Below are 15,939 nucleotides of genomic sequence, written 5' to 3' on the forward strand. Positions count from 1 at the left end.
AGCTTCGTCAGCTAACTAAAATTTTACGAGTAGCTTGGCCCTATATATATCCCTACAGAGGTGGCAGTGCCAGACCTCTCCTATAATAGGTCGCTGCTCTAAGGTTGGGAGGAGCAGAGGACTATTCCCTGAGGCAACACTGATTACCTCTATTGTCCTGACTGATGATGGTCAATGACTGGCCTGATTGCCCCATTCGCTCTGGTATCACCAGATATCTATCCATCCATATATATATATATATATATATATATATATATATATATATAGACAGAATATTTCTGTTTTTGTAGTCTATTTTTTTACTCCTCTTGCGATTCTTGTTCAGCCTTGGGCTAAAGGAAACATCTTGTGGCCAACGTTGTTGAAAGCCACTTGCTTCCCTTCAGCATTTTAAGAGTTTAAGATTTTTTTGTTGTCTTTTTGGCTTGATCTCCGAATTTTAAACACACCTTTTACTCAAGTATCTTCTGCTTTTGTGTTTTCAGGTCAGTCAAGCAACGGCTCGGTGGGCGAGGTGTCCATACAAGTGAACCTCATCTCTCACCCTGGCACCGGAGAGCACAAAGTCAGCGTGAAGGGTGAGCTTGAGATCACTCGTCATTTCTATTCAAATGCATTCACGCACGCTCGCACGCCTGAAGCAACTCTCGAGACGATTGTGCTGCCGGCCGGGCCCCGCGTAAATGAATGAAGCAGTAGGTGACTGTGCTTGTGGCTCCATTTAGAAACAAATATGGTGTACCTCAGATTGTGGCAGAGCCATTTTGTTACACAATTGCAGACAGGGAAGGCGTTATTATCGAGACCCATTCATCCTCTGCACCAATTATTTTTGTGCACAAACACATGATTTTTGAATAGCAATTTAAGCCGTCCTTGTGTCACCAATTCTCTTTTTAATGAATGGATTTATTAGAGGGGATTTTAAAGGTGTTTGAAGCACTCATTCCATGCTTTTGAGATAGATCATTCTACAAATATGGTGGCCACTATTCATTTGTGATGGTTAGTTAATGTACTCCACTGAAAACACTTTTTTTATCTGACATCAACAAAATAAATTTAAAATGTATGTCTGAATGTGAACATAAACATGAATGTACATCAACATTGCAAAGCGACCACTAGTTATTTAAGATTGCATTTAATTCACATTTACAATTCATAAGAAGCTATAGCTCATATCAGAGACTGTCTACTGTACATGCCTCGTTAGGTCCTGCTCTTTTGGTGTGCAACCTAGGCTCAGCAGTTATGGAAACTCCCTGTTTATTTCATTCACTGCCCGACGTGCAAAAATGTGTCCACTCCAGTGCCAGGGTTTTTGTCATTGTCACTCGTATTCCAGGACCCACAGCATATTGAGTTTTAGGAATACATAAATATTCAATGCAGCGTAAGAAACCTTAGTCTCTTCTATCATCAGAAAAAAAGAGTTAATTCCTAAACTATAAGGGCCTGGAGTTATATGAGCTTTAAATGAGGGTGGCTGTTCAAAATCCAATGCAAAACATACATATTGGTTTATATATCGCTTGAACAAGAGCTGACGCTGGAACAATGCACTAACAAGGAAAAAAGGGAAATTCTGCCCCTTGTGGGAAAAAAAAACATTACCAGAGGCCATGGCCAGTGCTTTATCAGCACCCAAACAAGAAAAAAATACAACCCGAATAAATTCGGGAATGGCGCTCTACACCGTATTTTCAATTCCCGAATAAATTTGTGAATGAGTTATGATACAATATACAAAAGAAAAAAACATAACATTGGCAATTTGTGGGCGGGACACTTTGTTTTTAATAGCCCAACATGAAGCATTTCCCCTCCCTGCTGCTGCACTCCGTTTCACTACGCAGGTTCTTTTTAATGTGTGTCGTTTTATTTTATTTTTTTTGCCTCCATGAATCACACACTTTGTTCACAGCCTTACATTTGTCTTTATTACCAAGACAGTGCGCTGTGCCATTAGCTTGTTATTAGACCGAGCAACACAAGAGGCTGACAGCTGCTTTTTGCCGTAATCTTCCATCATCAGCCCTTTTTTTGTGTTCATTCACAACCACATCGTCAAAAATTACGTTACATTGGAAGTGCTGGATGGTCTTGAGGAGCCAACATAACAGCATATCATAAACTAGTTCGCAGTGCGAACAATTTTGTGTTGAGAACAGATACGTTTTAACTTGGAAGTGGAATTTGGGCAAGTTTTTTTGAAAATTCAACCCCAAAGCCACTTTCAGAGACCAACATATAATTTGGTAGGCATTTTTATCATGAGTGGATCCGCAAAAACGTCTCAGTCAAGAAGCCTCAAGAACACAGGAAATCAGTCACTCTCACACTTTCTTTCAAGATTTGAATAAATCACATGTGACTGTACTGTAAGGACACCAAAAAAATCATTCAATTTTCTCAAAAGCGGACAGTGTCTATAAATGAAGCGTTCTAAATAGGCCATTCGTTGAGGCGTTTATGTAGTGATACTTCGGTTTACGAACCCCTTGGCTTACGAACTTTTCAATTTACAAATGTTACATTGATGAGAATTTTACCTTGGCATACAAACTTTTTTGGTACACGGAGCTGCCTCAATGAGTGATGTGTCGTTCGCGAACGAGCCCGTTCTTCTAACAACAAAATGGCAGCCAACTGTTTTTGTCCTCCATTCCATGCCCCCAGACTTCGGTTAAAGCCACGTGATTGGTCAATAATGCAGCAGTGGGGGGGTGGTTTAAACATTAAAGAGACAGGCAGACAACAGAGAGAGTGACACAATGGATAGGAAACAGTGACATTTGGACTCGTTTCAACTTTGATAGTCTGCAAGGTTAAAATATCCCATCAATCAGGCTCCACAAACAACCCCCAAAAGCCCCCCACAGATGTACACTTGATGCAAAAAGCTATCAACCCAGCTAAACAGAACACAATTGATGAGGAACTAGATAAAATTATCACAGAGAAAGCACCTACAAGACGGCGAAAGAAGAAGGTTACGTTCCTCATCAAATGTTTAATGCTGATGAAACCGGCCACTCCATTCCATCAAGCCATCAACGACTATCACAAAGGTAAATAAAACAACTTTATTATACAGTACAGTTTATTTATTTAATTATAATACCATAGTCCATTTATTACACGTAAAATAAGGTATATTTTGTGTAGTTTTAAGGCTTAGAAAATTAGAAAGTAGAAAATTCTGTTTTATGTGGACCTGGGAACGTATTATTTTCATTTTAATGGTTTCCTATGGGAAATTATTTATTGGAATACACACTTTTTGCCTTATACACTGTCTGGGAACCAATTAAGTTCGGAAGTCAAGGTATCACTGTACTCCGAAGCATCTAATAGTATGGAAAATACGGTAGTTGTTTTCTCCTGGCCGTCTGGCCGAGTCACTGCATGTCCTTGGCACATACAGATCGATACACAGGCATTGTTGTGATGTCAGTAACGGAAACTTGTGCGAAATTGATCATTACTGGACACACTTTCAGTGATGCAGTGGTTGGGAATAATGATATTCATCAAACTGCCAATACAAAATGTTGACATTTTTGTCATTGCGTGGGAGCAAAGTTTGATCATTTGTCAAGATTTCAATCCACAAGGTCGGCGCTTGATTAACCACCCTCCTTCTCAGATGAGGTGACAATTTCTGGCAGAAATATTAGAGGCGACTTCTCGTAAGCCTGCCTTTTCCAATTTTCTTCAAACTTTTTACTTGTATGTGGTCTGACAATTCAAGGGAATGTTCATCGCTGTTCAAAGCTTTAACTCAATCTTACTCTGCGTATCAGTGGTCGGCGTGAACAAACTCCAGTGGCAGACCACCGCCATGTTCCGGCCATTCGTTGAGGTCAATGCCGTCGGGCCGCACTTGGCTGACAAGAAGCGCAAATTCAGCACCAAGACCAAGAACAACAACTGGTCACCAAAGTACAACGAAACATTCCAATAGTAAGTCATGACTAGAAAAACAGGACCGGATTTACTCAACCCAATAAAGTGAGAGGCTTTTCACTCTCATGATCACTATTCAAGTCATGAGAAAAGAAGTAATATAATGTGAAGAAAGCAAAAATAGGGGGGGGGGGGGGTTCTGCTGCTACTACATAATGGAAGCTTCCAACGTAATAGAATTGCCCTAGACCAGAGGTCGGGAACCTATGACTCTTTTGATGATAGCATCTAGCTCGCCGATAAAACTAAATACATATTCCTGCTTTTTTGCTGTTCATTTCCTGTTTGGGCTGCAGTTGGCGGAAAGCGCAATTTTGATTGGATGATACCGGCCGTTCAGATAATCTCAGACTGCGGGTGGGGGAATAAAACTGTATAAAATCAGCTAAGAGAGAGCTTGTCCATGTAGAGATCTGAAAGTGAGGACTAAAATCTTAAAATTTATATCTCCTAATTGATGATAGAAAAATGTAAATGTAAAATTCCCTTAAAATGTACTGACGGTGTATGAAGTGTAGGCTCTGTAAATTCTGACAATTTAAAGTTGTCTAAAAAGGGGGATTTTCCTGAAAATAGTTGGGTTGGGTTGCACAAAGCAAATCCACAGTGACCCAAAACTGTGAGAATGATTCCTGTAGTTAAGGTCGGAGAAAAATGCTAACCGACTGAAGTACCGTATGGTCAAACGCTGTTCACTGCATTTGTTCATAATGTAAGATCTCGACTTTGCATTCCCTGTTTTTCCATAGCGTCCTGAGCAACGAGCACGGACCGGAGTCGTACGAGCTGCACGTGTCGGTGAAGGACTACTGTTTTGCCCGCGAGGACCGCATCATCGGCATGACCGTCATTCAGCTACGCGAGCTAGCCGACTCGGGCAGCTGCGCCGACTGCTACCCGCTGGTGAAGAGCATCGCCATGGATGAGACGGGCCTCACCATCATGCGGATACTCTCGCAAAGGACCAACGACGAGGTGGCCAAAGAGTTTGTGCGTCTCAAGACGGACACACGCTCGGCCGAGGAAGTGTCGTAATGGGGACGCAAGTATGTGCCGGGGTGGGGGGAAAAAATGCAGTATTTCTTTTGAATGGTTTTGTCCTTCAGATGAGAATGACTGGAATGGTATTCGACTTGAGATGATCCAAAGCAGGATGCGAGTAAAGGAGTTGTTTGTTTGTTTTTGTGCATGTGTGTAAGATAAAAAAAAAACATCTGTTGGAATGTTCATTTGAATACTACAAGTGCGTACAAGTGTTTACTGACCGTATGCTTACTATTAAGTACCATATTCTACAGGTTCCGTGTAAGCAGAGAAAATACCTTTTGTACACTTAGTCTTTTTTTTTTACTGAAATTTGTTCCAATAAAGTGCCAAACCAGTGAAGTTAAAACAACAATAACAACAACAAAATAATGAAATGAAACAAAAAGCATACAGGAATTTCAAAGTTGGAAAATTTGCTCGATTATCCAGTGTAAGTCACTTTATGACTGTGTGGCGTTCTGATTGTGGCAGAGTCTCGTTTGTCTGTTTGTTTGATCTAAGCCGCCCAGCATTGTTGTAAAGCTCTTTGTTGTGTTTCAAAATTAGATATATTTTTTTTGTTATTAGATGTTTATTGAATTATTTCCACCCACGTTTTTGGCGAGTTGTGTTTTTGTATGGTTTTGTTATGCACTCATTTACATGAGCCATTCTTTTCACCTTGCACTGTTGCACTCTAGATTATTTCTCTTTTTTAAAATTACTATTATTTTACCCCTCCCAAAATTCCGATTCCTTCTTTCTCATCTGAGCCATCTCTTCACTGTTATAGCACTCCTTATTTTTTAAAGAAAAACTATATATTTGGGCCACAAATCATATTACAGAGTCCCTTATTTTGTTGTACTTTTTCCTACCAAGGACTGTTGTGGAGTCTTTTGTATCTCATTTTTTGGTTACTTTTTGCCACAGAGAAATATCGTGGAATCCATGTTATCGTTCTTTTTTTTTTTGCACCCAGCACAGTTGTAAAGTTCCTTCTTTTTAATGGTTGACCTTTTTTGTTTGTTTGTCAGACATTACCATTGAGTTCAGTTGTTTATGTATTTCATTTTGGTTGCTTTGCCACCCAACACTGTAGCACATCCTCCCAGTTGGTTGCGTTTTTCCCATGTTCCTACGGTGTCCACCAAGCAGGGTCCCGCTCCCCGAGCCTTCACACTCTTTGTATCGTAAGTCCACCGCAAGAAAATATTTGTTTATATCTTGTTTTGAAATGGCGATGACTGCTAAGTAAACCTTCATGGGTGTTTGTAATTTTATATCATGACATATCTGACAAAAGACTCCAAAAAGAACGCATTACTTTATTTGAATTGTATTTGAATTGGTAGCTTCCGGCCTTTTTGAATGACCACTGTGAACATGAGCTTTGGAAGGCAACCTTATTTCACATCCTATTTTGTTTTATTCGTTTAGGTTCCTGATAAACTGCCAAAGTTGTTTAGAATATTCGTACAAAAACAAACACAATTCATTCCATACAAGGAGATGTATAAGTATGTGTTCCGATTTTGGATAGGATGGAGCAGAGACTATTGTTTTTTTTTACTGCGGAGCTAGAATGAGAGAAAATATGAGAGCGGCAAATGTTCCTTTAAAAGAAAGAGTTGTGAGAGAGAGAGATAGAGAGCGAGAGAACAGAAAGAGAAAGTGAGAGATAGAGAGATGCAGAGAGAAAAACACTCAACTTCTGTCATTATTTTTCTTGTTCATAAAAAGGAAAAGGTTTAACATTTTTGGTAAATATGCAACATTCCTATGTATTGCACTGATGGCAAATTGTATGTCATGTAAATATATTTAGTGAGATATTGTACAAAAAGTCTACTTTTCTTCTATGTGCATAAAGTATGTGCAAATGTCTTTGCAAATCTCAATCATTTTGAAAATCAAATATGCACTTGGGCTATCAAGGACGTCATGTTTTTGGAGTCCTGCCATCCAGTTTCAACAGCGCTTACTCTAACAAGGTCACAGGCAGGGTGCTGGAAACTATCCCATCTGACTTGGGGCACAAGGTGCACTACACCCTGAACATCCACACCATCACTGAGTGCGGACTGATCTCACACTGCCGTTACTTTAAATATCTAAAAATCCATTATCCATTCAGTCACTGACGTTTCCACTTGTTTTCTTTTTTACAGCCAAGAAGACGGTGATCATCAGCATTGTCAGATTCTATGCCTCCTTCTCTGAAGTGAGTATTTTGTTATCTGCTGTTCTCAACTTCCTCTCTGACAATTGCCGAAGCGAATGAAATAATGCTAGTTGGTAGCAAACAAGATCCGGCAACATTTTCATGCCCTGGCTTGTGCTCTTTATCTTCATTACTTTATTTTGCTATTCTGTTTCAATGAGGTAACACTCGTATACACTTGGTTAAAACAGATCCAATGAAATGTAAACAGTTGAGCCAACATCTTTAATTGCAAAGAGAAAATAAATGTTTAGTAAAAGGATAAGCCCAGATACGTCCAGAGGGAGACGTATGTTAGCTTAGTTGCCTTCGAGAGTTTCTGAGTGTTGGGGTCTAATTCCTGTTTCTCTTCTGGTTCGGAGTTCAACGGAGTTTTATGATGAAATACCAGCGGGGACGATAGATGGTGAAGAGAAAAGAATACGTTATTCTAGTAAAACAAATGGAGAACATCTCTCGTTGGAGCGGGAAGCCAAGAGCGCCATGCCCGCCTCCTCAAACTAGTTTAAACACACAGCAGTTGATGACATCGTCTCGACTGAGCTACAGACAAGTGTTGGGAGAACATTAGACTGAAGTTTGATACTTGTTACACTCTACATATGCAACGACTTAACTAATAAGCTACATACATCCATATAGACTAAACTACACATGAAATAACATAGGATGTACTAAACTAAACATGAAATAACACAGTATGTACTAAACCAAACATGATGTTTACGGATGTGTATAAAAACACTCTATCATTGAGTACATGATAATTTTATGTATTAAAGACACCATCATAACCTAGGATGCCCTTCATCTTATACTTTCAATTCATTTTAAAGGACAACCGACAGCTCCGGACAAGTTGCGTCCATAATTTGTAAAATCACTTCAAATGACTTCTACTGAGCGCATTTTACAAAGATTCCACTGCATATAGCTATATTTTACGTTTTAAGACTCACGCTGAATATTCAGGAAGTCTTGTTTTCGAGTTGATGATGATTTCCTTCGTGACGTCACAGAGGGAACACCCGTGACCGAGAAAGCGACACACAATGGATTTTGGGTACTTTTTTTCATATGAAAACACCATGTTGATTGCGAAATTAGAAGGAACACTACATAAATAACGGGATGGTGAATCATTGTGTGTCGCAGCCAATTACGGAAAGACGCATAAAGAAGGTGTAAGCTTACACAAATTCCTCACGGACAAATCAGCCCATTTCCAACAGAGCTTGTGCGCCATCATGTGCACTTTCTGGGCACTACATTGGAGTCCAGATGGCTCAAATTGATACGGAAGGACTTCTTTAATCGATTGCGAAAATTTATGCTTTCCTCTTCAGAACTATTTGAATCATATTCATAAGTGGATGAGTAACAAGAAAGCATCTCCAAATCTGAACTCTCTGAAGCCATTGTTTTGATTCGGGAGCAAGGCAGTGTGTGACCGATAGTGACGTCACAAACAAGGGGGTGGGATTTTCTGAATCTGCCCAGTTCTGAGCTCATTTTATGGCAGTTTTGGGACACTTTAAGTCATTTTTATTGGCGTGTTGCATTTGACTAAAAATATCAGCCTGCGTGTTTTGGGTATTTAAGATGCAATTAAACGTTTTTCTGATGTCAGTTAGGAAACACAAAAATGATGTTGGTTGTCCTTTAAGTGAAGTTTCAATTAACAACTGGCAAAGAGAGGACCGATGAGAACTAGCTTGTAGCGGATTCAGGTATACTGTATTTACAATACTTTCCATAAGGTACAATTAATATACTTTATCTCTTTTTAAAAATTATTCCATTGGAAAAAAAATACTTTTTTTGTCTTTAATGCCCTTTCGGTAACACAATCATTCTCTAGTCACGGAAGAGTAGCCACCCACATTGGTTCGGCTTGCTGCAAGCTCAATCCACGCAAGCCGAAAATCATACTCATAGCGCCGTTGACCTCCGCTGAAAGAGCACAACGTGACAAGAGATTGAATCCAGATCTTTAAGCAATAACACAGTCACATCAAAAAAGCATCACGCCCTCTGATGTTTTTTTGCGACGCACTTATTGGGTCATTTGTTAAGCTGTTATCAGAGCGTTCAGTCCTTAGCACTTATCTTAATGGCGGAGGTGGGGGTCAACCAAATAATGTCAGTCAGCCTGAAGTGTTGAAATACATTTCCATTGCAGGAAGTATGAGTATGAATATTAGTGCTGGGAGAAAGTGGGAAGCAAAATAGAATTGCAGTCAGGTGAGACTGAGCAAAGAAGCAGGGGTCAATTTGTAAGACTTGGGGTTGGAATGTTCTGTTTAAACCAATCATACGCCTATCAGATGCTGTGACTAAAGTGTGCGGCCCCATGTTACTATCTGCTATCTAGCTAGCTACCTAGCTAGCTATCTATTATCTGTCTATATATATATATATATATATATATGCTATTTAGCTAGCTGTTAGCTGTCTATCTGGCTAGTTATCTGGCTGGCTAGCTATTAGCAATATATTAGCTAGTTTTCTATGTATTTGAATTACTTCCGGGTTGAGTGAACGCTGGCCCGTGTGGCACACTCAGAAAAACTTATCCTGTGACTGTAAAGTGACCTTGAGAGTTTTGAAAGGCGCTTAGAAATGAAATGTATTATTATTATTATTATTACCCTCTAGTAGCACAGATGAAAAAAGCTGCCCCACACCCCAGTATTCAAGGGTCTTATTGGATAACAACAAACACTTTATACACAAAGAAGCAAACCCACATTGAGAATCTCTGAAAACCTTTTAGTCGCCATTAAAATGTAAAGGACGGAAATACATAGCAAAATGTGTGTGCTGATTTCTTTTACAGTTCGGATGACATTAGCACAATAAAAGTAGGAGGAAAAAAAAAGAATAAATTATCCAGAACTTAGGCAAGGGGCCGCATGGATCATGCATGTCCATCTGTGGGGAGATAATGGAATGCAGCAAGCTGTTACTGTACTATGAGTAGCACCCCATACACATACTGTACTGCACTGTATATAGTAAACAACCTGGACTTTGCTGTGCCCTTCAAAGAGGAATGCTGTTTATTTTTGAAGGAGAAGATTGATGGGGTTTACCTCCAGGGACAGATTACTCGATCGCCAGACGGATTGTATTTCTGACAAGTTTGAAACTGGAGCATTTTAAAGTGTCTGGAAACTTCTTTAGAAACTTGTTCAACTAAAAAAAAAAAACAACCCAGAACTAAATCTTGTCAGTTTTTTGTTGGTATACACAAAGTTTCGTCAACATTTCTAATTTACTTGAACAAGCAACCAAGAATAACACCCTAAATCACACCTGGCATCTTTAAATTTGACATTTTTGCGAGCCAGATAGGTTTGAAGAACATTTGAAGAACATTCTTTCCAGAAAAAGAAGATGAAAAAGTACTCATTGGTGTGACAGAGTGACCGCTGGCGTGAATGGCTGCCGCTGCTCAACCGCACAAAAAAGTCCCGTGACTGTAAAGTGTCCTTGAGAGTTTTGAAAGGCGCTTAGAAATTAAATGTATTATTATTATTATTATTATTATTATTATTATTATTGGGAAAAAAATCACTCCAAAATGCTGCTGACAAATGAAGATATTCACCATAACTTTGATTGATAAGGAAGTCAAACCAATTCACTGATCCACTGCTGAAAAATACACTTTGACCTCTCCTCTTTCATCTAGAACTGCTTCATGTCACAAAGAGGGTACAGCAAGTACTGAAGAATGAATGACTCTGTGTCTATGTGTTGTCATATTATTTTTTTTTTTTTTTTTGTTCTTTTGACTTTAAGATGGCACCGCGAGAGTGGCTGCCTTTTCAGCAGCTCCTGTATTTTGTTGTTCTATTTTTTTTCTTTCCTTTCCTCTTCCTTTCATAATTTTGCTGCTGTGAAATGTAAATTTCTCCACTGCGAGACGAGTATAGGTACATCCAATCCAATCCAATCCAACGACTGCAGACGAGGAAATCTTATTGAACAGTGTTTCCGTTTTCCTACATCCCTCCTGCTCTTTGCTCAAGGTTCACACAATAAATAAACACACAAAATTGAAATAGGTAGCTAGCTAGTTAGCAAGATAAATAAATACATTTTAAAAGGGGAGTTATAATTGAGGTTGCAGCCCAAAGTGCTTGAAAACTCCACTACATCATCTTGAGACCACCTTGAATGGCCGAAAGTGCTCAATGAAAGGCATACCGAGGGAACGTCTTGTTTTGTCATTTCAGTGTCACCAAACGGGATCATAAGAAGGACATTACTATTGACCTCACTGTGTTTGACGCCTTGATGATGGAGTTGTAAAAGCCGCTGGGGTAAGCAGTCATTGTCGCGTCGTGTTGTCTCAGGTCATGTCGTGGTGGGGGAAAACTATGCTGTAATTGATTCCGCCACCTGGCAGCTTTATAGCAAACACACTTGACGACAAGGACGCGTCATTTATTCACCCCTGCTCAACGTTCTGCTCAACCGAGCGCCCGCACTCTTCTGTGCTCACCTGATTGGGGTGAAGACTATCATCACATTGTTTCTTTCCTTGTGTTGTGAATCCACTTAAAGGACAACTGACACCATTTTCTTGTTTCCTAACTGACATCAGAAAAACGTTTTATAGCATCTAAAATACCCAAAATACACGCAGGCTGATATTTTTAGTCAAATGCAAAACACCAATAAAAATGAGTTAAAGTGTCCCAAAACTACTTTAAAATGACCCCGGAAATGGCGAGTTTGAGAAGGTCCCGCTCCCTTGTTTGTGACATCACACCAGTAAGTCTTGCCTTGCTCTAGAATCAAAACAATGGCTTCAGATTCAGAGGAGATGCTTTCTTGTTACTCATCCAGTTATGAATATGATTCAAATAGTTCTGAAGAGGAAAGCATAAATGTTTGCAATCGATTAATCGTCAGGACTCCAATGTAGCGTCCCAGAAAATGCACAAGATGGCGCCCAAGCTCCGTTGGAAATGGGCTGATTTGTCTGCTGGGAATTTGTGTCAACTCGTATCAAATAGTAGTCTTGGTGCAAGACACGATTCACCATCGCATTATTGATGTGTTTTCCTTCTAATTTCGCCATTAACACGGATCAACAGGAAGTTTACAGACCAAACAAAGTACCCAAAATGCATTGTTGCTATTCTATGTTTTTCAGTGAAAGCCACAACACGCGAGCGCGCACACACACGCACGCACAACCACACGCTCACACGCACGCGCGGCCACTTTTCAACAAAATGTCAGAATGTATTATTTAAAATAACTTTGTGATAGTACTCACTGTTAACATGAATGGCTTTCCGTTCCTCAGGATTGGTAAAAATCCAGCCAAACGTTCGGAATGAAAATGAACTTGCCGGCTCCATACGCGAAGTTACTGCTAGCTAGCCGGCACACGGCTCATTAGCTTCCACACTTGCAATGCAACATACTTCTCACAGAAGTATATTGATGCTAACGTTAACATGGGGTTTGTTAAAACGTCACTGACATTCGACTGTTTCATCGATGGTATTGTTTCATTGCAAATTAGAATCTAAACCACAGGTGTCAAAGTCAAGGCCCGGGGGCCAAATCCGGCCCGCCACATCATTTCTTTCGGCCCGCGAAAGCAATTCAAACTTGTTAAATTCCATGATGCTTGCTAAAATCCTAACCAAAATTTCCTATTTTTGGATGTAAAATACAATAACAGCGATTAGTCTTGACTTCAGAGTTGAAAACTAGTTATTCATTCATTTATTGTTCGCTCTGTATGTAATATGTGGAGGGCATTAAACATTCTAATGGCTTCCCCAAATTCATAACGGCCCTCGGAAGGCAACCATAACTACAATGTGGCCCGTGGCAAAAAATGACTTTGACACCCCTGATCTAAACCTTTTCTCTCCACAAAGGCGAATCCCCCGGTGTCAAGCTGAAGTGTACGTTGTATTTACTCGCCGGGCTCATTTAAAGTGGCGTTTACCTGTTTCAACTGATGGCCAGTATAGTCCAATCAAAATTGCGCTTTCCGCCAACCTAGGTCAGTGTCATCCAAATCAAAATTGCGCTTTCCGCCAACTGCAGCCCACAACAGAAAATGAACAGAAAAAAAGCGAGAATATGTATTTAGATTTATCGTCGTGCCATATGCAATCATCAAAAGAGCCATCTATAACTCGCGAGCCATAGGTTCCCGACCCCTGCACTAGATGGAGTTACGCTAAACTGAATACAACACAATACAGCTTTATTTATGCAGAGCTTTCACCACCGCTACAGCTGTGACAGTACATTTAAAATATGACACGGTCGATATATAAGCCACATTTTGAAGGGTGCCGTCGGCTTTTTTAAATGCTTCTAGGGGCGCCTTATAGTGTGGAAAATAGGATTCTGTACTATTTTTGCCATGTTTTCCTCTTTTGTGCCAGGTCAGCATTGCAAAAGAATCTGCTCACAATGGCCTTACTTGGAGGTCACTGGGAAAGAAAGAATGACCAGTAATGATGGAGAGCAGTGCAACGGGCTAATGGATAGAACCGGAAAGGAGGAATAGAACAAGGTTACAAAAGAAATAATCATAATAATAATAATACATTTCATTCATAAGCGCCTATCAAAACTCTCAAGGACACTTTACAGTCACAGGATATTTTTTTTCTGCGGGTGAGCAGCGGCAGCCACACGCCAGCGTTCATTCAACCCGGAAGTAGCATAAAGTCATTTGACGTCGTCAAAGACTTGAACAAATTCACAGAGCGCCAATGCGTGTGTGGAACTGTCGCGACTTGGAATCGAAGCGGATTTACGTGGGACAGGAGACGTGAGACAGTCTCTTTTTGTCAATGGATGCTACGGCTTTGCTTTCAACATTTAGCTTGTAGCAGACGTGCACATTTCACCATGATGTCCCGATCCACTGGTGAAAAGGATGCTTCGATCCTCTTCTCTTTCATCGATCACTGCTTCATACAACAAAGAGGGTGCAGAAAGTGCTTAGGATTGAATGACTGGCTGTGTATTTTGTGAAGTGTCACGTTATGTGTTATTTATTCATGTTATTTTGACTTCAAAATGGCGCCGCGTGTGTGGCTGCCTTTACAGCGGCTCCTATATTTTGTTTTTCTACTTCTTCCATTCCTCTTTCATCACTTTGCTGCTGTTAAATGTAAATATCTCCACTGCGAGACTAATAAAGGCTAATTTAATCCATTCCAATTACTGGAACAACATTCAGTAAATTGAGTAAAAAGGATCACACACACCGAACGGAAGAAAGAAGCAATGGAAAAGTGAGTTTAAAATGTGTATGGACGAAACAACAAAATACTTTAAAAATCCCAACAACAGTACATTTGATATATTGGGTCTTTAAAATAAATAGAATAAAATGCAGTGAAAGCTTTGCGGGTTACCACTGCCCGTTTTTATGAGATTTTTAACTGTGTGAGAAAAAGAAGCTAAAACAAGACAATGACTCAGCGTCTTTTTTTTTTTTTTTTTTGCTTCTTTTCTCCTTGCCCCTGATTTGATGTATTACAGTGGGACAGCTGTAACAGAGATGGAGCACCTGCGCAAAGCTTTACATGCCTGGCTTCCATTTAAAGCGCTCTGACTGTGCGGCCGCAGTTGCGCTCACTTTGCGAGCGGCCGGCGTCCTGACTCGGAGCGTTTTCCTGCAAAGACCATCTGCTCCTCACGTAATTACATCCTCATGGGTGTCATCACGCTCCACGCGGCAGTTTCCAAGGTGGCAGTGGCGCAATAGATGGTCATGCCAGACGCCACACAGACACACGATTAATCAATCATTCAGTACATAGGACAGATTTCACTTCAGGACTACGGCTGAGCAACTTTGAAAAACAATCCCAATGCATTTTGTGTCCTTCAATATTCAATTTACAATTTATTCACAAGGTTTAATATAGACCGTGCTTACAACAGACTTCTTGGGTCATTACCACGTCGGCTTAGTCATGCTAATGAGGTGATACCAGACCTAATGGGGCAATCAGAGCCAGGCATAAACATTAGAGGTAATTAGACAGACAAAAGAAGTAATCAGATTAGCTTCAAGGAGTAGTCTACCGCTCCCCCAACCTTAGTGCATGGACCTATCAGTGCATTAGGGATATAATATAGCAATATATAATATAGCACCAGCACAACTTTAGTTCGCTGACAAAGCTCTTCGGATGAGGAGCGAAACGTTCAACACCATCAAAGAAGTACAGATGATAGCTGAAGAACCCTTTTCATCGATGGACACGCCTGTACGACAGAGCTTATGAAGACGTATAGGGCCAGAGTTCCCAGCACAACTTTTGTTTGCTGACGAAGCTCTTTGGATGAGGAGCAAAACGTCAGTCACCTTTAAAAAAGTACAGATGATAGCTGAAGAAACCTTTTCATCGAATTAATTCATTCATCTTCTGAACCACTATTCCTCAATATAGGGTCGCAAGGGTTGCCGGAGTTGATCCCAGCTGTCTTTGGGCAGTAAGCGGGGACACCCTGAACCGGTATCCAACCAATCGCGGGGTACACAAGGCACCTAGGGGCAATTTGGGGTGTTCAATCAGCCGGCCATGCGGGTTTTTTTAGGAAACTGGAGGACCTGGAGAAAACCCATGCAAGCAAGCAGAGAATATGTAAACTCCAGGCCGGAATCAAACTCACGATTACCTCAACGTGATAACCACTGTCTACCA

General features: G+C 40.4%; 1 protein-coding gene across 2 annotated transcripts in view; it reads left to right on the plus strand.

Annotated features, from left to right (window-relative positions):
- The window catches only part of unc13c (unc-13 homolog C (C. elegans)), a 127,957-nt gene extending 112,018 nt beyond the window's left edge, over window positions 1-15,939 (plus strand). For both annotated transcript variants that reach the window (XM_088992912.1, XM_088992911.1), the window contains 4 exons: window positions 489-581; window positions 3,813-3,972; window positions 4,725-7,225; window positions 14,768-15,939. In XM_088992912.1, coding sequence (XP_088849038.1) covers window positions 489-581; window positions 3,813-3,972; window positions 4,725-5,010 — 539 coding nt within the window. In that variant the 3' untranslated portion in view covers window positions 5,011-7,225; window positions 14,768-15,939. The remainder of the gene's footprint in view (window positions 1-488; window positions 582-3,812; window positions 3,973-4,724; window positions 7,226-14,767) is intronic.

This window comes from Hippocampus bargibanti, linkage group LG03, assembly GCF_051943395.1.
Source record: "Hippocampus bargibanti isolate YZ-2025 linkage group LG03, ASM5194339v1, whole genome shotgun sequence".
Taxonomy (NCBI): Eukaryota; Metazoa; Chordata; class Actinopteri; order Syngnathiformes; family Syngnathidae; genus Hippocampus; species Hippocampus bargibanti.